The sequence below is a fragment of the Alternaria hordeiaustralica genome (assembly GCF_023758085.1).
Source record: "Alternaria hordeiaustralica strain BMP 2776 chromosome Unknown scaffold_8, whole genome shotgun sequence".
Classification (NCBI taxonomy): domain Eukaryota; kingdom Fungi; phylum Ascomycota; class Dothideomycetes; order Pleosporales; family Pleosporaceae; genus Alternaria; species Alternaria hordeiaustralica.
In genome coordinates, this window is record NW_026056780.1 from 1,006,014 (window position 1) to 1,029,869 (window position 23,856).

Consider the following 23,856-nt stretch of genomic DNA (forward strand, 5'->3'; position numbering starts at 1 on the left):
CGCTTTGGAAGCGCTGTACAATAAGATGGCCCGTAAGACCAAGGCGATTGACCACATGGTCAATCGCATGAGCAAAGTGCGGCTGGTGGATGAGCGCGCTGCCCCGCCGCCCGATGCTCAAGACGATGCGCAGGAAGATGAGAAGAAAGCTGCGAAGCGCCAGCCCTTCCGCTTCTTCGATCTGCCATCCGAGCTGCGGCTGCGCATATACGAAGAGCTTTTAGTCTTCCCCAAGACCATCGACCTCGACCCTACGAATTACCGCACCGTCGCCCCCGCCCTCCGCCTCTTCCTCGTCGACCATCGCATGCACGACGAAGCGTCGCGCGTCTTCTACGGTCGCAACACCTTCCGCGTGTTCCCCATCCACGGCCGCTACATAAACCGCAAGCACCCGCTGCTTGCGTGGTTCCCTCGTAAATACCGCGCGCTTCTTACGCGCCTAGAGCTGCGACTGGGGCCGGGCTTCACGAAACCGCCGAAATGCTGGGTCGTGGATAGCCGGCTCGGTCTGGCAGCGGTGAAGAAGGTGTACAAATTGAAAATCTTTGTAGAGATTGACCCGGCATCGAACGAGGTCTTTGAGGGCTGGCGCGTGGGGAACAACTTCTATACCGAGTACTGCGTCGGGCTGCTGAGAGGCTTGCTCGCGCAGGTGCCGTCGATTGATGACGTCGAGTTTGACGCATACCCAAGCGTGTCCAAAGACAGCCCGCTGCTGAAGGGCCTGGTAGAAGAGACCAAGCTCAATCAAAAGCGCGTTGCCTGGGGCCCTGAGAGGGGCTGGGACAAGATCGTGGAGGTTGACTTGGCCAGCGTGTTGCAGAAGATGGGGCTTGGAGCTCAATGAAATGAGTCTGTCCCGTAGCATCCGCCGCTCGTGCTGTCATGCTTTGCGCTGCACACTTCGCGTCACTTATGTATATTCATGTATCATTTCTTGGTCCTTGATTCGCATGCCCGAAGTTGCTTGTCCAGTTTGTTCTTTCCCTTTCTAGTCGCTATAACAATGCCGAGGAATGGCGTGTGGCGTTCAGCCGTGCCTGCCCAAATGGGTGTGAGAAGTCGGCCCCGCTCTCAGCCTGCCTACAACACCTGTTCTGGCACCGTAACCTCGTCGTTCCCCACAAAATCTCTATGCTGATCACACGAAACAGCCTTGCCTCTGTCGGAGCACAATACAGGAAGGACCTGGCACAGATCTAGTTGCAGTCTACAAACCGGCGTCACACGCCGCGCACACCACTTACACCACCATGTCTGCGCCCGCCCACGCCGTAACGGACGACGACACTTACGTATACGCACTCTTCGACCAGAGCGATGCCGATCAGTCTTCCCAGAAGCCGCCTCCTTCTTGACATCAATAACACGGCGCGACTTGATAAGGAAACCGACACGCGTGTTCGGTCCTCGCATTCGCTTGGTTTACCAACGCATCCTCTTCAAATACAAAGAGAATGTTTGTAATATGGACCTCACATTCAATTCTCATCACGCAGGCTCTTCCGACTTCACTGCGCGCACGGATGTTGTCGTATCCGCTGCCATATATATTGGGGCGCGTCCTAGACTTCGACTCTCCTCCACTAGATCTCTGTCAGAGCTACTTCTCCTTCATATCGCCAACAACTACCAGAATTTTACGTAGTCGAAGACATGAGCGCGACAAACGACGATTCCGTTTCCGCGATACCTGGCCAAACCATGTCGATGCAGTCACACCCCATCAACCCAGAGGCACCGTCTCTCTTGACAACAATACCAGGCGAAGTCCGCAATGCTATCTTCGAGGCTCTATTCGAGTTAGGCCACCCCATTACAATCTCCCGCGATCGGTATGCGCACGGCGACTCCTCATGTTACCAGTCGCGAGACGTACGTGGCATCGCGCTACTTCGAACATGCCGTCAAATCCACGAGGAAGTTACCGGTATTCTCTACAGTCGGAATATCTTCTGTGTAAGTCTGGCGGACGACCCCTACATTACTGATCCAATTCCATGGGCAATGGCCTGGCTCGACGATATTGGGATACAGTCTTCCTCTGTTCGACATCTTCAAACTCACATCTACAACGTATTCCACGGTCGAGATGATATCATCAATATATCACCTATACTACATCAAGTATGGGAGCCTGATCATGCGGCTTTGAAGGTTGAACTTCTCCCTAGATGGTATCCGGAATGGGACCCACCAGGTGACGATCTTAACAGAACAGCCGAGATAAACGCTGTCTCATGTAACAGGCAGATGGCTACAATCATTGATGATCCGTCAGGAATGATCAAAAGGTTCTGTTCCGTGCCTTCATTACTGCGAGAAGTTTGCCTGAACTTCCTGGACCACCATGCTCACCTTCATTACTATGAATCAACTTACAGCGGCGACCGCCCGCTAGCTATGGACATTATTGATATAGTCGACAACGGTGCTGAGAGTACGTTTTCGAAAAGAAGACCGGTTACGGACATCAAACGCATCATGTCGTCCTACGAAATTCGAAACTCTATCTTGACCATGGCGTTGTGTCCAGACGAGGAAATTATCTTTGACCTCACAAACCGGACAACAAACGTGGATGTGGCCCACATCGCATCGGTCACTACTTGCTTGACTGGTACACACGAGGTCGGTTTCCGGGAAAGAGCGTTTAGTGTCACATTGACAAGTACGAGTACCCTGGCAGCTTTCACCGCTGAACTAAAGATACTCCGCGGACTGCCTCTCGGAAACCCTATGAACATAATCATTCGCTACTATCTGGACAACAATGCCTCCTTGGACGAGGTACGGCTCGATGCTCTCGCGCTTTTGCATGCGACGGGGTGTCGCTACCTATCAAAGCCCGTGTGCATCGAAGTCTACCGCAAATCTGGCACTGCCCCAATCAACAGCTACACTATATCTCTTGAGGATATACGACAGAGCATCCTTCTCTTCATGTACCAGATCTTCAAGAAAAGTCCAGAGCACATGCTAGCGCAACTACCAAGGATCTGGATGAGTGGCAGGGGCGAGGCGCGGGAAGCCGAGTGGGACTTGAGCAAGTGTTCTATTGAGCCGATCGTAAATGAGAACGTTGGCATCAGCTCGACAATCATTCAATCACGCTACGAAGAGATTAAAGGGGTGTTCGAAAGCATGCTCGATCCAGGCAATTTTCCGCCTGACTCTATGGGTGATTCCGCAATACGGTTGTGGTACTAGGTAGGCGATGAAATTTGCTGCATACAGCCTATCAAATATGAACAAGTCGAGAGTGACTAGGATAATGTATACTTCAAACTAGAAATTGACATGTGGTATACTCAATGCGACATGCATCCGATCGTCCCTTGATGCCAGGTGCTGTGGATTAAGATAATAGCGTCACCGCACCTCATACAACTAAGTACGACTGGAACATTAAGAGGCAATATAGATCTCTAGGGTAACCTTTGCTAATTTCAATGCGTGTTTGGTCTCTTCTCCGAATTGGCTGACCTTATCATTCGTCACATACACCAAATACGTGCATCGAGCATTGGTACAGTGCAATCTAATCCAGCTTCGCCAACCTTTCTTCGCGTAAGTACAGGTCGTATTGTAAGAAGTTCTGCTGTTATCGCTATCCATGACGTAGCTCTTTCTATTTGGTGCAGCAAACGGCCATAGTCTTGGCAGTCGCGCTCTCTCACCTAGAATCCCCAACCTTACAAACTTTTCCCGCTCCCAGCGATTACTCTTCCTTCTGCTCTCACGCACTCATTTCGAGATACTAATCGCCAGGGCCGCGGCGATTGAGATCACTCCCGCAGCTTCACAGCGAGCGACATGAGCGCGACACCCAGTACCGCAGCCGGCGGCGCGACTTCCGCTACCCTCAGTGGCGCGGAGTCAAGCAACATGACTGTCACCAAGGTCGCGGATGGACGATCAGATGCGAAACCCGCGAGCCCAACAGACAGCCTTCCATCGCCCGTCTCACGCCCGATCGATCCGGATGCGCCGTCCCTGTTAACATTACCTGGGGAGGTTCGCAACGCGATCTACGAGACACTCTTGATCCATGAAGATCCTGTTCAGATCCGTGCGAACGGTATCGATCCTCTCGGTTGCCACTCCGGCAGTGTCGTCCCCGGAACTGCACTCCTCCAGTCATGTCGCCAAATCCACCATGAGGCCACTGGTGTCTTCTATGCACGAAACGTGTTTCGACTAGTGGTCCCTACAAGTACGGACGACGAAGACGGCCTTCTTTGGGCTATGGACTGGCTTCGCATTATCGGCAAACAGTCGTCTTCTCTTCGCGTCATCCAGCTCGATATCAAGAGCCTGCTTGAAGGGTGCGAGGCCTTGGAGATCCTACCGATACTGGAGTACGCCTGGAAGCTGGATCACAAGGACATGGCTGTTTCGTTTGTGACACCACCTGAGACGTTGCGGATGAGCCTCCGAGGCCTTCGGCGATGGTCTGCCAACCACACGGCTAAGATTAACAAAGGCTTGAGTACGCTCCTCGCTGATCCCTCAGATCTTCTTAGAAAGTACTGGACCGTGAAAATGCTGTTGAGGGTCACACTCGACCCAGATGGATCGAAATTATACATTTCATACCGCCATAATCACCGCGATGGTGGTAACTGGATGACGAAAGGCCGCATGTCAATCAGCGATGGTGGTGAGCTGCGTGTCATTCCGCTCGACAGAAACCCAGGATTATGTGAACTCATGACAATGTTTTCTGTGAGAAGGAGGCTTTTCGATTTGGTCCAGCCCCCAGAAATGGAACTGGTCTTCGACTTGACGAATCAGACTACGAATAACAACCTTGAAAGCCTCGCTCGAGTAAATGATTGGTTACGTCGCCAAACCTTGTCAGAAGTCCGTAACTATAACTCAACCTTCACGTCAACAACGTCAAAGCCGAAATACAACTTTGAGACCGAGCTGGAGACATTCGCAGCCGTCCAACTACGGGGCCGCCCACGCCACTTTCATCTGTACTTCGACCTATCGGAATATTTCACCCTCAAAGATGTTCGATTCGATGCACTGCCACTTATATCTGCGTTGAGCTCGTTTGACTGCGAAGTCGACTTGAAGATCGAGGTACGCCATCCGCTCGATTCCAAGACATCATACCAGACCTTCACGATGCTCTTGAGAGATCTGAAAGTCGGCGTTTTCTCCTTTATATACAACTTTCTGGATGACTATCCCAACCGGGCCTACCTTCCGTGCCCTAAAATCTGGACCAATGGGTTCGGTCAAGCGAAAGAAGCGACATGGCAAGATGAGCTCTGGCTGGAACCTGTGGATAATTCATACCCGGACAACAGTCAGAGTATGTTTCAACAGATTCGTGATGAAGTTGCGAATGAATGGGCTTCGAAAGTTGCGAATGAATGGGCTTGGAGAGACAGAAGTCGTGTCGGTCCTGCTATCGAGGGCACATTATTTGAGTTCCTTGGGGAGGAACATGGGTGGTGATTGAGGTACGATCTGACTATATCATCAGCATAACTCGCTGATGCTTTCTAGTTTTTTGATGCGGACCCGAGTTCTTTACTGCATTTTTGGAGCTCTCGGGTCGGGAACTCTCTTTCATTGGCTCCACGCAGACGGATAGAGTTAATTGGGATAGCATGGAAGTTCAGTCATGGTCTTCGCTTGCTCAAGCCCTCTTCTCCACTCATTGGTCTATCACTTGGTTTTGTCATGCTTGTTTTCCATTTCACCATTTGCCAGCAACGGATCCTCCGATCATGGAAAGGAAGTTGCTGCACACAAAATTATTTGAGTTCATTACTTCTTGATCTGCGAAAGGGAAGGCATCATGGGATGTATGGATGTTTACAGCTCGACAGCACAAGCTACATACCTGCAAATGCATACAAAAGCAAGCTTCTTAGCCCATGAAACGTTTGCATATGACTGAACCAAAGTACGGAGTTTGTCGGATATGCTTGCAGGTGTAATCTGCGATTCATTAATGCGATGTTGAATTTCTACATGTTTAGGAAGAGGCGGTTATCGGCCGCAATGGGAAGTTATGGAGGCGCATTGCACGCGCAGGTGACACGTACTGACAAAGATCGCGATCCTGCCGTCTCTAGAGAGTAGGCAAGCAGCATTGTCAATGTGGACGGGCGACGCGATGTAGGATGCTCAGGGGCTGCGCGCGGAGAAGGGGTGTACGCGACAACCAATCACAGCACAGCAGACAAGTGATGACGCGTTACGTCATCGCGTCACCAGTCGAAGTCGCGCCTTCGGCCTTTCCACGACACCAACAACACAACAGCTCAACGCTGAGTCGTAGCACCGCGCGAAGGCATCTCACTTTCCACACTTCAAAGGCGAAAGCACAACCGTGGTATCTTTGTTGCCCTACTATCACTGGTTCTTCACGCTCATAACATCAATACAGCTCTCCAAACTTCTAGCCGCACACTGAGGTCGCGTCTCCGGAAAGCATCTAGCTTGCTATCGCCGCGCACACGGAAACGAACGAACCCTTAAGCCATATCTCGTCTACTCAGCTGCCGCCCTCACGAACAAACGCTCGATATCGGGAAGCATGTCCAATGGGTTCTCGCTCGCATCCAATGCCTGGTCCTCGACAAATCCGCCATCCCTGTCAACGTATGGCTGGGGGTCAAGTTCCCAATTCTGGTTCTTACAGAATCTAGCCAGACGAACGTTGCAGAACACAATCGACTTCAGTTCTTTGATGAGGCAGCGCTGACTGCTGTCACAGGAGGCGTCCTCATTCGGATCCTTGAACATGCGTACGATTGCAACCTGGAGAAATGGCTTTGCCGCTACGATATCGTCCATTGCACTGAAAAGTTGTCGGTCGCAACACCTCATATGGCGCTGCAGACCCCGCGCCTCGAGGCGGAACCGGATATAATGGGGCAGGACGAATTTGATCTTGTTGAGTCTGTAAGCGCCCGCCAGCATCCAAGCCAGACTACGCCACGAGTCTTCGAAGTCTAGTCGCGGGAAGCGCTTACGGAGTTTCCCTTTGGTCCACGGATATGAGAAAGGCATGAGGTCGTATACCTCGTGTGTGCGAAGCCAGGTGTGTGGGTTCCAGTGTGAGGCCATGCAACCGCGGTCTCCCGAGCGGCAAGGGATAGCCATGGTCATGGATTTCATGAATCCCAGATTCCTCGACCCAATCTTCGTCGCGAACGCATACGCTACCATGTGGCCGTTGAGACCCGAGAAGCGGAACTCATTGTTGCCGTAAAAGACCTCGGTGGCTTCAGCGCATACTTGCTTGCACGTACGTAGCAAGCCGAGGTTGCGTGGGCCGCGTCTGCCGAACATCTTTCGAAGTCTAGACCTGTTGCGTACTCTTCGGTAATACTCGGTATCCATGTCTCCGGTCTCTGGCCACAGCTCGATCGGCTCGTCGAATTCAAGGGCATGCCCGTAGATCATCAGACGGATTTCGAGAGGCATATCGAGGAAGCCAACGTTCTGAGGCTTGTTCTACAGACTTGTGAGTATACCATTATGTGTCCAGATCCATAGGGTACTTACCACAGGCTTCTGGAACTTACGTTCACCGTAGATCTGAGTATATCGACGGTATGGACGGAGGTTGTCACAGGAGTGGACAAGGAACGCACGCTTAGCGTTCAGCTTTTTCATCTTCTCGGTGTGCGCTGCTTGCGCCTCCTGTTCTCGCTTCAATCTCGATTCTTCCTTTTTTTTTAGCTCAGCGCGCGCTATTTGCACCTCCTGCCCGCGCCTCAGTTGAGCTTCTTCTTCCGTGATCTCCTCCTGCACCGCTTCCGCTTGCTCAGGTGCCTTGTGCATGGTCTCGGCATTCTGTTGCGGCTCACCACCCGAACCTGCTTGAGCAACCTTCCGAGCTTTCCGCGCTCGCCGTCTAGCCGATGCACTCATCTTCTTGCGCTCGATGCCCTCGGGCAACACGTTATTTGGAGAAGCAGACATGTCTTGGATGCTTTGCTAACGTGTAGAAGTTTTCGGGTTGGTTGACTGGTCCGTTGAGATTTTGATCAGGCTCGGAAGCGTACGGGCATATATAGGGGTGCAGTACACTCACGCCAAGCCTGTGCATCACGCATTAGGCTCCTACTCGAAACCTCTAATCATTTTGGTCAAATTACGCTCGCCATTGGGGGCCAGAGAATCTTCGGCTATTTCACTCAGAGCTCAAAGTAATGGTAGTTCGCCCCCCTACCGAGCATGTTGATTGCTAGGACCAAGCCTATCGATGCCTAAATGCCTGGGTACTCCAATAACGCCCATGTATATTCAGCAAGCCCAGACCAGTAGTTTTGCTGGGAAATGATATGTCCGGAGGTCCATTCGGTGGTACCTTGGGCCTGTACCAAACCATTGTCGCTTATCAAAAGCGCTTCTGCTACGATCCCAACTTCTGCAGCGTGCACTATGTCATCACGACGGAACAGCAAAAGAAACGGAAAAGTTTGAACAATGAACATTGTATTTCAATAACTATTCAAGTATCCTCAATTCCCTCCTGACTCTCCGCCCTGACCCCCATTGGTAGTGCAGTTAACCTGACTCTCAATCCCGTCAATGTTCAAGCAAGTGTACTGGTTCGTTCCACTCGGGCTCGTAACATTAACATTTTCGATGTTGATGTTCGAGCAAACCGCCGGGCTGGAGCAAACCAGGTACCCAACGAGCGGGTCGTACTTCTTGCTGGTCGTGCCGTGGAAGTTCTTGACTGTGATGTCGGAGATGGTGAGGTTGGATGGGAACTGCAATCGCGTTAGTTTTCGGAAAGGGATTGGTTGGTGGGAAGTAAGGGCGTACCTGGTTGCAAAGCGTCAAGTTCTTCTGACCGTAGCATTGAGTAATCTCAATCGCGTAGTCGACGTTGGAAATAGTCATGCCGTCATACGTAATGTTCTTGACGGCACCGCCACCGCCTCCGCCCTGAAGATCGCCGGAAAGAGCAGAAGAAGCACCAGGCCAGACCTTGATGCGCGCACCGTCCGACGCATTCGACATGCTGATGTTGTACACGTAGATGTTCTCGACGATATCAATTTCGCCGGGGTACTGGCCCAGAGAACCAACACTAATGCCGTGGCTACCGTTGCAGATGAGGTTCTGAACAACGATGTTGGTGCTGTTAGGTTTGAACGAAACGCAATCGTCGCCGTTGTCAATATGCGAGTTCTGAATGACAATGTTGTCGGAACGGTACGTGTCCCAGCCATCCGTGTTCTTAGCGGGGTTCTTGCTCTTGCTTCCACCGAAGATGTCGATGTTGTCGAAGACCACGTCGGTCGAGTTGGCGACGAATGTGTACCATTGCGGGCTGTATCTGAACTTCAAGTCGGAAATGGTGGCGCCTTCCGCGCCAATGACACCGAAGAGGATGGGGCGTAGGATGTAGATGTCCTCCGCGTAGAGGTCGTACCAGGCCTGGCCATTTCCGTCTAGGGTGCCGCCGCCGTAGACGTTGACGTCTTTGCCGCCGAGCTGGAAGAAGGTGGTGGCGTTTTGGTAGATTTGCTTGAAGGAGTTGGCTTGCCAGTAGTCTGTGTCGTTTGTGAATTGGATGGATCCTTGGATGTCTTTTCGATAGTTAGTAATGGAAGATAATAGCTTTTAGAGGTTACACACCCAGATCAATGCTGTTTAGGAAAGTGAGATCCAGCGCGGTTCCGATGGTAAACTTCTGGTCCTTCGGGAAGACGACATGGCCTCCGTTGTTGCACTGCTTGATCGCCTTCAAGATGTTCGCGGAATCATCCTTACCGCCGCCGAGAGCCTTGACGCTGCAGGTCTTGGTTCGTGGCGGCGACGCTGGGCATGCCTTCCTGGGGTGATAAGGATACGCCGGATGGTGTGGCCTCTTCGACGCGACAACCTTGACGCTTCGCTCATCGAGAGGCGTAGATAGTACTGCTGATGCTTGCAGCAAAGCGCACGTGAAAAGCTCGGTGACGCGCATATTGGCAGACGTTTGTGCCGACAATGTTAATTGACAAGCTGGAAATCAACGTCCGTACCTCGAGAAAGATCGCGACACCACCCAGCCTAATATACCCCCATCGCATCATCCCCAGCCGTCCGAGCCGCGGCCTTGGCCCTGGAACCACCTCAAGATACCCGCTCCCGTAAAATTGGATGGCGCGGAGGAACTCTACGATCATCCCCTTCATCCACCTCATCCTGGGGTCCCCTCACGGCCACGCGTGGCTAAACGGGTCATCGCTGTGGCGCTAAGCCAAGATCAGCGAAGCTTTCCCCACACGCCTGGGCGCTTGGCCAGCGCCATTGGTGGAGTTTCTGCGACCCCAGATTTCCGGTGCGTTGCTCGCCCCACGACAAATCGCAAAAAGACGGTCTACGGCTTCTACGCGTCAACGGCTGCGTTTCTGGGGTGAGCAGTTGAGTGAACGTGGCGGGCGAAGATTTTGCCGCGGAACGGCCGGCGTTGTCAAGCAAGTGGTGGCTGCTTGGAAGGGCTGGGCTGAGTTGCGATGCTTTCATCATGGAGAAGATGGGCTTACCGCAATTACTCATCCGGGCGGGCTCCGGTAATTTCGTACCTGTTGAATACCAGCTCCATCTTCTCCTGAGGTTTTCAACAGTCATGTGTTTACCCCGTAAAACGACTTGGGTGTGCGCAAGAGCATACTGACGAGATACCCAGAGCCAAGCCCATTGTCTTCGTTCCGTCCCGAAAGCTTAGCAGCTGGGTTTCTCTGCCAATTCAACGACGTGCGAAAAGCCATCAAGAAGACTGATATTAGGGAATGCGACCATCAAAAGTGTCTAGTCAGTCCGTTTAATCTCCAACTACCCTCAGCGGACATCTTAGACACGTCGTGTTGAGATATCACTATTATTCGTCGCACCCCGAAGCGTAAGCTGGCCGGAAATACCATGTGAACTCCGATAACAGGGCCGATACTAGAAGTCATGGCTTGCATACCAGTACCGCGGAAGTAAAATCTGCATCCGCCGAACCAGGGTCTGCGTCATTCGCTTGAGCCTGTCAAGACGTCTGTAGAATTGACGAGACGACAACTCGTCTCTTGAACCATCGACTACATGTAAAGAGCAACACGGGAAGAGAGAGGATTTGGTGTGAAGTTACGTTGGTGAGAAGGAATGAAAAGCCAGTAGAAAAAAGCATTGCTATGCTACGAAGAGAGATAAGCTCCCAGTGGCGGTAGGCCGCCATCGCTATGCAACGATTGAGGTGATGCACTGAACATATATCGTAACGCTACCCAAAACCATGCTATGCAACCCGCAACTCCCAACCCCAGCCGAAAGCAGAATACAATCATACAATACAGAGGAAAGGAACGTTTACCAACATTCATTCCATCCCCAAAGCAACACCCTTACCTCACCCGCTGTCCCTGCGATCACATCAACCAGTATAAGCCCGATAACCCATACCACCTGCGTCCTCAAACACACACCCAGCCATGCCCATTCCCATCCCAACATCCTCACGCCAACCCCCCTGATCCACCGGCGTCCTCGGCTCATCCGCGCTTGGACTGGGACTGTTAGAGAACAAACCCCCCTCTGGACTTTGCTCAAGCACATACGCCGTGTCGCCAATAGGCAGGCCATGTTGAAGAGGTTGCGATAGGGAGTGTGCTGATATGGTGCGCGATAGATCGTGGTGGTGTTGCGACATGGGACTACCCGGGTAGGAACGTGTGGGCGGGGAGAAGAGATCGAGATGAGCGTGGTGGTGTGGACCAAGGACGTTGGCGTTGGGATTATTGAGGGCGAAGTCGTCGGTTCGGGAGGACGACGACGATGGATAGCCAAAGTCCACGTCGCTTCCGTAGTATGGACTGGGTGGGTAGGCGTCCGCTGGTACGCTGCGATAATTCGGATCGAAAGCCGCGGGCACAGATCGAGACATGTACTGGTCATTGCCATTACGGTATCCATCGTGCATCCTCCCGCTTCGCTTCATCCTTGCTGAGCGACGTGCAGCTTGACCCCCTTTGGCGCCAGAGGCCTGACGCTGGGGCTGTGGTTGCTGGGTCCGGTGGCCGCGCTTGTTGGGCTGCTTACTGCGGTAGCGGGTTGTGGATTTGACGCCTTCGCGTATGGCTTCGTCGGTTAGGCGCCACATGAAGCCTTTGCGAGATTCCTCGCCGGGTTGGTCAACTTTTTCGAAAGCCTGGGTTGGTTAGTATGCAGATCAGAAGAGAAGGAGAAAGGAGAAAGGAGACATGACTTACCCCATTCATTGACAGATTGTGTCGAATGCTATTCTGCCAGCCTTTTGTCTCCGAGGCACTGGCCTTGTCGGTGTTGGCTTTGAACCACTCGTAGATATCGCGAAGGATCATTGTATTGTTGGGCGCGTTGAGGAGGGCTTGGTAGATCAACTGCGCGTAGGGCTGCTCTTTGTCGATGACACCGTCTCCAGAGAGGTCATGGGGATGTCGAGGGGGATCGTCGTGAGGAGTGGATGCGCGGGTCAGGTCGGAGTACGGACTCTGGTAGCCATTGGTATCCTCCACCTTCATATGCGCACCATACGGATGATGGTCGAAGTCGTTGCTTAGCTGCATGAGCTGGCCGCTGATCTCATGGTCTGACAGATCCATCGCGTCAAGATGGTTCGGCGGTTCGATGTGGTATGCGGTGGGTGGATGCGAGTCGGTCATACTGATATCGGCAGGAAGGCCAGAGAGGTCAACGCCGGTGTAGGACCGGGGGCAGCTTGCGTTGGAATACTGAGTCGGGTACGCGATACCGAAGTTGTCGTTGTAGGACATTCCGTTCTCGGCGTAGTTGTAGAAGTCTCCGGTACCAGGTGGAAACGGGTTAGACGCATTGTAACCCGCGCCATTCTGGGCCATGGAGTTGAGGAGGAAGTTGGTCGGGGCAGTCCACTGCATTGGCTCTTGTTCGTCGAGGCTCATGGCAGAGTGCGGGGTAGTGTCGTTGTTGGAAGGTGCAGGTCCCTGATCGGAAGGTGCGGTGAGCGGGACCTCAATAGGCAGCCTGGGGGAAAGAGACAACACCGGGTTATGGGTGTGAAAGGGAAGCGGGGTACAAAAAGCGTCTTTGGAGGGCTGGAGGGGTTCACAAAAGGCGTCTTGAGATGACTGGACGTTGTCGAATTCAGCACCCACGTCTGCGGAGGAAGGCCGATGAGGTGATTGCGCATGTGGCATTGCTGTTGTGTTGTCGGCCTCCCACGGGTCTGGACGGTAGAGATAAGGAACGTATCGATACGAATACGCCAACGTGTTGTGTGAAACCAAAAGACTGGCAGAAAATGAGAGTAGTAAAAGGCGATGCTCACAAATGAAGCGGCAGTCAGGACGTTAACATGCTCCGCCATGCCCCGTCGAATGGGATTGCTTGGAAACCTTGTCATTGTCACCTAGACGATTCTTGCGCGGGTTCCTACTGCCAGCACACCTGGAGGCTTGACGCTGCAGCGTCGCTTGTATGGACAAACAAAGAATGAGATCTCATCGCAAGGACGGCGGATCTGAGGACCCTGGCCGCAGGCGCAGCTGCAGACGTGATGTCACGGAGCGACAAGTACCGGTACAGCATCACCGCCCCACGGCCCGAGACGCAGCCTAGAGACCCTCATTGCACTACTCCATCAACCAGTGTGGATGACTCTCTGTACCACCACTGCAGCCAACGATTGCCTGCTTGACACCGGCATACGGGAAGGCGCATACGTCCACTTATAACATCAAGATGCGCATAGAGGTGGCCCACTTGTAACATCGAAACGTCCATCGGCCTGCACGGCAGTCTCCCGCCCTTCGATGTTCCTGCCCGGCTTCGGTGCATGTCCTGGAAATTGTCCGAGAGCAAGAGGCAAGATGTTGTTCATTGTAGTTGTCAGCATACGCGTCCAAGCTATTCTTCCACGCTGTAACAATCATCCTGACATAGGTGACTTCCTCCAAGGACCTGTATTCCTCGTCTGCAAACTCTATCCCAAAAAGGGCATTAACGGCATATGTTCTGCAGGCGCAAGGATGTGACATGATGTGCTGCGCCTGCAAAGAGGCAGCAGGCGAGCAACCGTTTGGGAGCAGACCCCACAGAGGCCTGTAACACGACTTCTACCATTTTTCTTCCGGTGAAGCTGATTCGTAGTCCTTGCCCAAGCAATAGGCATCCATGATAGGCCCTCGTCACGGCCCTGTCACCGCTCGAAGAGGAGTGTACACCGCCAACGGACCCGAAAACGGAGATGCTGCACGTTGCGAGGATATGAGAGCCGGTAGAAACGTCACCGCCAATGTGGTGGTCACGGGTGATGGCGCAACGAGAGAAGCCTGGATTTGATACTCAAGAAACACCTATCGATAGAGAGGGTCCTGTGCAACGTCCGCCCTATTTCTTATCCTATCGCGCCGTTTGGTGTAAGAGGGGCCAGGTACAGCGGGGTAGGCTGTGAAGCGTCCATGTCACCCAAAGGGGGCTTAGCTACTTTCGATAGTATATCTGCCACGATGTTAGTGTGATGCCAGTGTGATGCCGTTCCGGTCATGCGATCTTGACATACCTTCTTGAATTGGAAGTGGAGTTGCAAGATGCCCTGCATTGCGTTAGCCACGTAGCTAGTACAGTGAGTATGAGTGGACGTACCTTGTCAAAACTGCTCTTGAACCCACGTTCTCTCTTGGCGCTATAGTCCCATTCCTTGTCGATGATGCGGAAGGCAATATCCTCATAGGGCGGGCCGGCAATGAACCGGATGAGGCACGTGTCGTCTTCACCGGCCGGCGCGAAGGACTGGCCCTTTTTGCGGCCGTTCTCCCGTTCGATCTTGTAGGTGGGCGCCTTTGATTTGTCGATGAGGTCGGGGTAGAAGATGTTGAACTTGTAGCCCTGTACGACCTTTGGTGGCGGGTTGTCGTGATCGTAGTGCGTTTGGTTGTACTTGTTCCATTCATAGCCCATCTGGACGCGGTTGAAGTAGCGGGGTTTCCTGGGCTTGTAGCTGCCAGCCCACTGGGGTCGGGCGGTCGTGACTTCCTCCTCCGCGGTAAAGATTTCCTCGCCTTCCTCCACACCTCGCGCGACTTCCCTCTCGTATAGCGCCATGGTTGCCTTGGAGTAATCTTCTTTCTCGACAGGCGCAAATCGTGAGGCACTCGTCGTTACCGTCTGGCTCGTCGTGGGCTGACTGCTGGTGGTGGTTGGGTCGCTGGATTTGGCCTGTGACGGCACATAGCCAATCTTCTTGATCTTTCCTCTTTCGGTGGCCAGACTGTCCAGGAACGCTTTCTCATCCGTCTGTGGTAGGGCCTTGTCTTCGGCGCGCAGCTTCAGTAGGGGTTGGGGATCGAAGGCTGCATCGTATTCGACAGTCGTTGGCTGCGCCTCGCTCGCCTCATCGGTGCCGTTGAGCATAGCGTATATCCTGTTCTGGACAGATGCAGCTGCGTCAGCCTGCTGCTTGCGCAATGTCTGCAGTCGCTCCCGGACAATCTCCTGCGAGACGCGCCGCAGCTTCGCCTTGGCCTTCCACACGCGCAGACTCCGCAGCAACTGTTCCCAGTAGTCGTAATCGATTGGCTCGTCCGAGTCGAGCTTCTTCTTGACCTGCACCTCTAGCGTCTCTAGCTGTTCGAACGTCTTTGGGGAGAGCAGCTGATCGATGTCGGCGGCCACGGAGCTGGTGCCGCGGGCTTCGGACTTGGAGGATTTGGATTTGCGGCGGATGTCTTTGCAGATTGCTTTGAGAGACTGAGGGGTTAGCCATGCGTCATGTTCTAGGAAACAGTTACCTACATTCCAGTAGTCGCGATTACTCCTGCTCGTTTCGAGTGTGAGGTAATTCTCAATCTCCTTTTCCAGCTCTGCGAGATCTTCATTGTTGAGCCCCTCCAGCACACCTTCCGGATCGACTATGTCTAGCTCGTGATCTTCCACTTCCTCGTCCAGCATCGACTTCTCCGTGGGATCGATGAAGCGCAGCGTGACGGCCAGCCAGTCGATGGGTCTCGCACGCCCGCCCTTGACGCGTAGTGCCGCTTTTTTCTTGGCCTGCTGCAGCACGAAGCGGTCCTCGTCTGCCACCCACGCCTCCTCTGCCGCGTTCGTCGACCGTTTCGCAGGGTTGTCGTGTGCTCGTGAGTCGGCTGACCGCTTCGCTGGAATGGACGAAGACGGCGCGTTGCGCTGGGGAAGGCGATTGCGCTCGTTGCGCCATGGAGGCTCACGTGACGACATCTTTCACAATAGGCGGAATTTGTAGTATGGAGATGTGTTGTTGAGGTTTGGTCTGGCCGGCGCAGATCGCGAAATCTTTGGCCGAGGCTGGTGACGTACGGCTGCCTTCCGCGCGTGCAGGGATCTACTCCGTTTTGGGAACAGCCTTGGCGCGGTTGCCTTTCACTTGCGCCTCAGCTACGCTTCACGTGTCAGCTCAAACCCCACAAAGGTCGCGTGTGTCACGCGTCTGCGCTCATCTGCAAACATGCACTCCGTCACCTCATTCTCTCCAGGTTGACATGTCGTGTTGGCGCGTGCTGGAGCTCTCCGAGCAGCCCGACGGCAAGCAGATTCCCCAGCTACTCATCAAACCCGCCTTCGACCTGGACTCGTACACAGTTCATCTTACCGATCTCAGCAACATCTGGAGCGAAGAGCTAAACGTGGATGACATCGTCAAGCGGGCTGCATTGGAACAATCGCCAATTGAAGTCAGCAAACACGACGCGGCGCAGGTTGCCATCCTTCTCGAACATGTGAAGAAGCCCCTGCTGAGTGCGGAGGCTTCTGTATGTCGTGTCACGCGTAACGATACGGATGGCATCACCTTACACACCAGCATAGGCCTTCCGGAGCCTCTTGGTCGCTTGTCATGGAAATTCCACTTGAAGAAACGAACGTCTACAGACCTCAAGAACGAGCTCATCCTTCCGCTCCTTGTCTCCGCCCACATCCAGAATGAACGCATCGCCGGGCTCATCTCGACAATTGCTGCCAAAGACAAGGCAATCACTCGACTTGTGGACCAGTTCGACTCCCATGGCTTGGACTTGGCTGCCGCCTTCCCTAGCGCTGGTGGAATGAGGGCGGGACGAAAGAAAGTCAAACGTGAACAAGCGGAAAAGCACGTACCCGCTCTACGGGTTTTCCACGAGGAAGCATGGCGGCATGATACCGAGCAATTGAAAGACACAAACCTGACTACGCTAGGCTTGTTCCAGGAAGCACTGGCTCAGAGTACGCCCATAGTACCTTCGGAGTTGAAGTCGGGTGGTGTTGAGACTACATGGTGGACTGCGGTACCTACTCAGTTGAGCATGCCGAAAGCCCCAGTCAAGACCAAGGCCAAAACGCCTCCTGCAGCATCAAAGCCAGCCAAAACAGCTACGGATTCTGGTGATGAGACAGAAGAAGAGTTTGAGACTCATGTGAACTTCAAGGTAAGGGTGTGGAGCAGTACTGTAGTGCGCAAAGACTAAGACTTTCAGACACGCGAACTCGGCAAAAGGCCAACACAGACTCCGGCGCCATTACCGTCTTCGCCCCTCAACAAGGCCAGTGAGACGGAAGACGACAGTACTGAGGACGAGGAGGATCTGGATGCGCCTCCAAAGAGTCAGAGCCAGAGTCTAAGTTGGACTCCACAGAAGCCAACTCGTAAAAGGACGCCCACGCCGGAACCCCGTTCCTCGCCAAAAGTGACTACATCGACAACGCAGAAGCCAAAGGTCAGTAGCTTCCGAATAGGCGGGAAGTCGAAAAGAGCAACCGAGTCTCCTCCGCCATCGCCGCCAAAACCCATGGATGTAGAGCCAGAACCAGAGGCCCTACCGAGCAGGGAATCCGTACCTCCTTCTCAGCCCAGCCAAGCGACAACGCCAAAGAAGACCCGAAAGCCGTTCAGAATTGGTGGTAAGGGTAAAAAAGCCGAGAATGGTGCTTCACAGCGCGATATGACAGCTTCACCAAGTACCCAGCGCTTCAGAGCAACGCAATCGCCGACTGCAGAGCCTCCATCATCTCCGCCGAGGATGAAGGAGATGACGCCCGTCGAGGAGGTTCACGAAGAAACACCTGAGGAGAAGGCGGAGCGGAAGCGTGCTGAATTGAAGCGGAAGAATGAAGAGGCAGCGAAGAAGCAGGCACATGCAAAGAAAAAGAAGAGGTTCTAAGCAGAGCCTTTTCTTATACTACGACTCTCAAGAATGTCTCCCAATCTATTCGTTAGGGTAATCATGAGGGCCGAGGATTGCGGGGCTGGATCTCTCTTTGACATCGTTGATATCCATGACTACTCATACGCTTGTTCAACTCGTCATTGTTTTCACTGCTACGTCTCACATGGACAGGAAACCGTAAAATATGCACTTGATCTAATCCCGCGCGCGTGGCATTACGCGGCAAACAATATGCCTAGTCTACTACAATGTGCTCGAGGTAGGGCGGATTCCACGTTCCTGATTGAAGTCCACCTTCACCTGCGATCGCGCGCTCCTTCCGCGTCCGTCACCTCCGTTTGTTTACCTCGCGCCTGCTAGTCGCGCACCACGCTCAACACCGCTCCTTCTCCCACCTCACCTCCACCTTCCCTCTACATATCTTTTGGATAACCGACGTCGACCCTTCCTGCTGGTTGCGATTGACAACCGCTACCCGGCATCATGTGTTTATATCATTACTCTTACGTCGCGGTCTGTGACCACGCCGAGTTCACCAGAATATCCTACTGCAGCAACGCGATAACACTTGGTTTGCCTAGAACGTAAGCACTCCATTCTCCAGCACTATCATATCCTTGCTAATAGTCGCAGCGTCAGTCATTTGCCAGACGACCCCAGTGCAGACGGCAACCCCGACACTCAGTCTGGCTCATCTACTCCTCGACCAGCATCATCCACCAACAACAGTAGTTCATCGCATTCGCAGTCGCATTCGCATACTCAGCAGCAGTTCCAGTCACAGCATAACAACAACATGTCCACTCTCACGCCGTCTGAGGCTGGCCGCGCACCGGCTTGGGACGCCATCGTCCAGGAGCGAGATGCACAGGTCCATCATCAGACTGCTTTCATCCCGCGCTCTGCTCTTGCCGACGGAACTCGTACCAGGCGGGCAAACACTCTCAACGACGCTAGACCTGTATTGGATACACCTGGTTACAGGAACGTCAACATCGATATCCCATTGGATCCGCAGTCTTCGTTGCATATGGAAGTCACTCATGATGGTATGGTTACTGAGCTCGTCGCTCGATTTGAGTCTTATGGCGCTTACTCTGACGTCTGCGAAGTATCCCCCGACGAGCCTACCGAGTCATCTTCTGGTGTCGGCAACGCCGCTGCACATCAGGAGCAAGTCGAGCAGCAGTACGACGCTTATACCATCGGTACATCAGGGCGCAGTCCTCGCAAATCCATACCCACCCAATGGCTTACGAAGAGTACTGCCCCCAACCTCGCAACAGCGCAGCGTGCAAAGGCGCGTACATCCAAGACAGCATGGGATAGTGACTCTCCGGATGAAGTCAAGACACTGCGTGGAACGCGCAGTTCCGTCGATCTCAGTAGAGCTCATGGCAAGGACAGCGCAACGTTTCTTACAAAGGAAGCCCTGGCTACTGTCGAGAACACCATAGCATCGCCCACGTCTCCGCTTAGCCCCAGCAGACTGCATGGCTCTCCAACGAAGCGGCCATGGAACAGTCCCACCGGATCGCCTCTCCGCAGCAGCGCGCGTCACCAGTCCAGTTTCTCCCTTCGCATGTCGCCGACCAAGTCAACACACCTCAACACCGACTCGATCTCTGCAGGACACTCGCGAGCATCTAGCAGCGTTGCGACATCCACCGGCAGGGCTTCGTTTCACACTGCACAGGGGTCGCCAGTAAGGAGTCCTGCAAGCACGGAGCATAGCTTCCAATCTGCTGCAGAAAACCTTGAAGACCTTGACGTCCCCAGTGTCGACTTTTATGCTGACAGCGATGATGAGCAGGTGCAGCACGAGTCCGGGAGTCCGCGATCTGCCGCCGCGAGAACGAACGCTGAAGGAAAGCGAAAGTCATTGACACCGAGGCTTTCGCTTGTCATTCCTACGCCTGGCCGTGACAATCATGAAGGTTCCATGGACTCCCGCGTTGCCGGCGGTCCGCTGAGTCCAGAATCGCCCACCCAGGTGTCTCGCATTCCCCGAGCCGGCACCAGCAGCAAGACCGCGCCCCCCGTACGCACCATCAAGCGCGTCGAATCTGTCAAGTCATTGCAGAAGAAGATCAAGGAGCTGCAGCTAGCTATGCAGATGGATGCAGCCCAGTTAGATGCTATCCAGATCCCCCTACCCGCGACGCCCGCGCCGGCCCCTCTACGCCATGTCCGCACCGTCGACAGCACCGGCTCGACTCCGATCATTTCGCGAAGTTCTGGGTCACACAATCATAGTGGTATGGTTGATGTTGCTTCTGAAGATGACCAAAACCAGTCCACTCGCGGCAAGGGCCCTGCCATTTCGGCCGATGTCACCAGCCTAGGCCAGCCAAACGACGCACCGGGATGTGATGCTAGCTACGAGCACGCTCAACCGTTCAAGGTCGATCAAGAGGCAGCGCATAACGTCGCACAACCCAAGAACGTGCCATGGGGTGTTCCGACAAGTCTTGCTCATGGTACGACGCTCACACGTCCTATCAGCGTACCCGCGATCGTCGTCATGATGGCTCACAATTTGGACATAGGGAACCTGAACCTCAACACTCAACAACACGAGGCTGTTTCCGAGTCCACGAACCACGTCAATGACGTCGAGAACGCGTCTTCATCCAGGGGAAGAAGTGAACGGTATGTACCCAGTGAGCGTAATCAGACAGACAGCGGGCGTTCATCGCAATCTAGTATGGGCTCGGACCTTCGCGCAACTGCCACCGAATTCGTACCTCAGCCTCCGACGGCGACCAGTTCGATCGACGCCACCACGGACAACACACCTCTGAGTCCATCTCTCGACATAGCCGACCTGCCGGATGCGACGGTGCTCGATAGAAACGGTGTACCGTTCCTTTGGTACATGTACGGCGTACAGTTTGCTTACGAACAGGGTTACCGCAACGGTCGTCCAAAGTCACCCAAGAAGTACAAGCCGAACAAGAACCCGCGCAAGTCTATCTCTTCACCAGCCGATGCTGCGCCTTATTCCTCAAAGGCCGTCCCCATCAACAACCCCGGACCAGCAACTCCTCTTTCGGCCGCAGCGAAGCAGCGCATGACATCCGCAGAGCTGATGCCGCCTCCGCCGCTCCCTACTAGACCACGTCAAGAGGAGACTCACCAAGAAAACTACCATCCCAGTTCTAGTCGCATGATGTCGCCCCCGCAGACACTCGAGCCTGTTCCAAACCAGCCTTTCGCACACCAGCTTAGTCTGATCGAACAGACCGCCAACAGCAACCGCGCGAACAGCAACGCTCCCCGTCACTTTGGCGTTAACCCACAGCCCTGGGTTGGTTTCCCATCTGGCCCCCGCAACGCGCACCCTCCCACGTACTACACAGTACCCCGCCATGGCCACCGCAACAACCGTGGCAATGGCCTGTACGGCGGTCGTGGCAACGCTGCCGGTGTACCTATCGATGCAACCGCCCCGTTCCCCAACCCCACCGCACCACAGGGCCGACCCGACCAACGCCAGACCTACGAGGCCGCTCCCGTCGACTACTCAGACTATACTATTGGAAAGGAGTCTTGCGGTCTAGTCAACATCACTGTTGCGACAGAGCGTGCTGGTGGCGAGCCATGTAATGCATGTGCTCCCGACCATTGAAGGCCGCAGGTGTCATTGGCGAGATGATTGGATAAGAAATTGAATGACGGAATGGACATGGGAGGATAACATAGTTTGGACAGAGAAAGGCTATTGGTATCGTACTGGATACGTCCTTGAGATTGCACATGGCATACGAAGCATGTCTTACCAGGGGACGAATAGGATCGATGGATGGGATTGCTTGAGTAGTAGTTGATAACGAGGAATGAATAAAACGTATATGATCATGACTGTTCGATAATTAAGCCAAGATCAAGGGTGAGCCTTGCTGTTCATCTCGACATTCGTGTGTTGTCAATGAAGGTGTTATGGCCTTTCTTTCATCCGGATGCGGACACTAAAGGCAACCTGAGAGGCGCCACACTGCGCATTACCGGCCTCCCCATCGTGATTTTCGGAGATACTGCACACCCATGATGTATTATACTCACAATAAGCTACCTTTCTATTCCTTCGAGACACTCGACAGCGACATCACTCCATAATGCTTGTCTCTCTCATTTTCCTCCTCGTAATCTCCTCACGGCAACGACAAGCCTCCGCAATCCTGTTATCCGACCTATCTTTATGCGCTGTAAGCCTTCCTTCTTTCCCCAGCAACCCCCGACCGCGCCCTCACTCACTTACCCCCATCGCAGGAAAAATGCGTCATAGAAACCATCACCTTCCACGGGTCCAACAACGAATTCTGCGACCTCTATGCACCCATGAACCCCGCGTGTACCTGCTACCGTCGGAATCGGCCCGTTGCTGGCCTAGGGAAATGCGGCGATGAGGAAGTGGGTAGGGATGTGCTTGATGAGGGGTGTGAGGCTAAAGACTTTGAGGACGCGGAGGATTATGTGGAGGGGGTGTGTGGGAGTGGGAGTGTGAGGGGCCGTAATGGCCGTGGTGGTGGTTTTTCGAGTGAGGATATTTCCGTTTCGTCCACGGCATCAGCTGGGGGAACCACGACGTTGGAGACGACGAGTACGAGCGGGCACGATGCTGGGTGGACGGCCGAGGAGACTATGACTACAACTACGTCGCTACAACCTACGCCTGCGTCTTCAGATTCGATGAACGCGGCGGTATCTTTGCGTACTGGGGGCGAGGCTTCTGAAGCCACTACCGAGGCAGGCAGTCAGAGTAGAGCGCATAATTCTGCTCTTGCAAGCACCAGTGAGACAAAGATTACGCCGACTTCTTCCGCATTGCCGCCACAAACACATACATCCGCCCGGCGTCTGTCTCCCAGCGCCAAAATCGCTTTGGCAGCAGGCATACCCTGCGGCGCGCTGTTTTTGGTCATCTTTTGCGCGAGCGTGCGCCTGGTTTCCAAACGGAGGAACGTCACGAAAGTGAAGGAGATCACGCGCAGCCAAACACGGCCAAATAAGGACGGAGAGAAGGGCCTCGAACGTGAGCTTGACGGATTTGATACATCAAGGCACGAAATGGAGACGGATGGCAATAGGGCTGAGCTACATGTCTCAGTTGAGAGACATGAGATGGCAACGAATGGCAATAGGATAGAATTACATGTCGCAGTTGCCGGGCATGAGATGGAGACGCATGCTAATAGGGCTGAGTTACATGGCGCAGTCGAGTGTTACGAGTTGGAAGGACGGGAATTGTTGAAAGATGGTTAATGGGCTGGTGGCCATGTGAAGCTAGGCTCGCTGCGCAGTCTTCCGAAGAGCACACCTACGTACCGGCTCACCGTCGCCTTGCGGCTTTGGCCAACCGATGCACTATCCGATGCATCCTCTTCCGATAAATCAGCGCTGTAGTCAATTTTAGGCCGGAGTAAATGTCCGTTGCGTGACTGGCGGGCGGCCCGGTCCGCTAGTGATTAGAATCGGGTAGGTGCGATTGGTAAGGAGAAAAGTAGTCACGCGATTCCAACCAAGGTAGACTCTGCGCTTTGACGCATAATATCAGAAGGACTTGGGCGTTTTATCTGGTTGCTGCCTGAGATGCGCTATTTGCGGCGATGACTATGCTCATGTGGGGGGTTTGGTATTCCGCATTTAATGAACTTTGTGTCTCGCTCTTGAAGTGGGTCGGGCGGACAAATGGCAAGAG

General features: G+C 53.7%; 9 protein-coding genes across 9 annotated transcripts; 5 read left to right on the forward strand and 4 right to left on the reverse strand.

The window, feature by feature from the left end:
* Positions 1-25: 25 nt before the first annotated feature.
* Positions 26-850, forward strand: J4E84_005192 (uncharacterized protein; the record flags this gene model as incomplete). The annotated part of the gene is made up of 1 exon (XM_049387789.1): positions 26-850. One exon carries the CDS (start codon positions 26-28, stop codon positions 848-850), a length of 825 nt encoding a protein of 274 aa, XP_049244767.1.
* Positions 851-1,904: 1,054 nt separating this feature from the next.
* J4E84_005193 (uncharacterized protein) lies at positions 1,905-3,213 on the forward strand (the record flags this gene model as incomplete). Its single annotated transcript, XM_049387790.1, has 2 exons — positions 1,905-1,909; positions 2,388-3,213. The coding sequence occupies 2 exons, from the start codon at positions 1,905-1,907 to the stop codon at positions 3,211-3,213; spliced, it is 831 nt and encodes a 276-aa protein (XP_049244768.1).
* Positions 3,214-3,819: 606 nt separating this feature from the next.
* J4E84_005194 (uncharacterized protein) lies at positions 3,820-5,478 on the forward strand (the record flags this gene model as incomplete). The annotated part of the gene is made up of 1 exon (XM_049387791.1): positions 3,820-5,478. The coding sequence occupies one exon, from the start codon at positions 3,820-3,822 to the stop codon at positions 5,476-5,478; it is 1,659 nt and encodes a 552-aa protein (XP_049244769.1).
* A 1,044-nt stretch (positions 5,479-6,522) lies between these two features.
* On the reverse strand, positions 6,523-7,962 carry J4E84_005195 (uncharacterized protein; the record flags this gene model as incomplete). Its single annotated transcript, XM_049387792.1, has 2 exons — positions 6,523-7,491; positions 7,543-7,962. The coding sequence occupies 2 exons, from the start codon at positions 7,960-7,962 to the stop codon at positions 6,523-6,525; spliced, it is 1,389 nt and encodes a 462-aa protein (XP_049244770.1).
* A 542-nt stretch (positions 7,963-8,504) lies between these two features.
* Positions 8,505-9,964, reverse strand: PGX1 (Exopolygalacturonase; the record flags this gene model as incomplete). The annotated part of the gene is made up of 3 exons (XM_049387793.1): positions 8,505-8,759; positions 8,815-9,584; positions 9,634-9,964. 3 exons carry the CDS (start codon positions 9,962-9,964, stop codon positions 8,505-8,507), a joined length of 1,356 nt encoding a protein of 451 aa, XP_049244771.1.
* A 1,552-nt stretch (positions 9,965-11,516) lies between these two features.
* On the reverse strand, positions 11,517-12,899 carry J4E84_005197 (uncharacterized protein; the record flags this gene model as incomplete). The annotated part of the gene is made up of 3 exons (XM_049387794.1): positions 11,517-11,531; positions 11,579-12,172; positions 12,234-12,899. 3 exons carry the CDS (start codon positions 12,897-12,899, stop codon positions 11,517-11,519), a joined length of 1,275 nt encoding a protein of 424 aa, XP_049244772.1.
* Positions 12,900-14,463: 1,564 nt separating this feature from the next.
* On the reverse strand, positions 14,464-16,215 carry J4E84_005198 (uncharacterized protein; the record flags this gene model as incomplete). The annotated part of the gene is made up of 4 exons (XM_049387795.1): positions 14,464-14,481; positions 14,543-14,575; positions 14,626-15,729; positions 15,775-16,215. 4 exons carry the CDS (start codon positions 16,213-16,215, stop codon positions 14,464-14,466), a joined length of 1,596 nt encoding a protein of 531 aa, XP_049244773.1.
* A 281-nt stretch (positions 16,216-16,496) lies between these two features.
* J4E84_005199 (uncharacterized protein) lies at positions 16,497-18,149 on the forward strand (the record flags this gene model as incomplete). Its single annotated transcript, XM_049387796.1, has 2 exons — positions 16,497-17,417; positions 17,466-18,149. The coding sequence occupies 2 exons, from the start codon at positions 16,497-16,499 to the stop codon at positions 18,147-18,149; spliced, it is 1,605 nt and encodes a 534-aa protein (XP_049244774.1).
* An 802-nt stretch (positions 18,150-18,951) lies between these two features.
* On the forward strand, positions 18,952-21,786 carry J4E84_005200 (uncharacterized protein; the record flags this gene model as incomplete). Its single annotated transcript, XM_049387797.1, has 1 exon — positions 18,952-21,786. The coding sequence occupies one exon, from the start codon at positions 18,952-18,954 to the stop codon at positions 21,784-21,786; it is 2,835 nt and encodes a 944-aa protein (XP_049244775.1).
* Between the last annotated feature and the right edge of the window lie 2,070 nt (positions 21,787-23,856).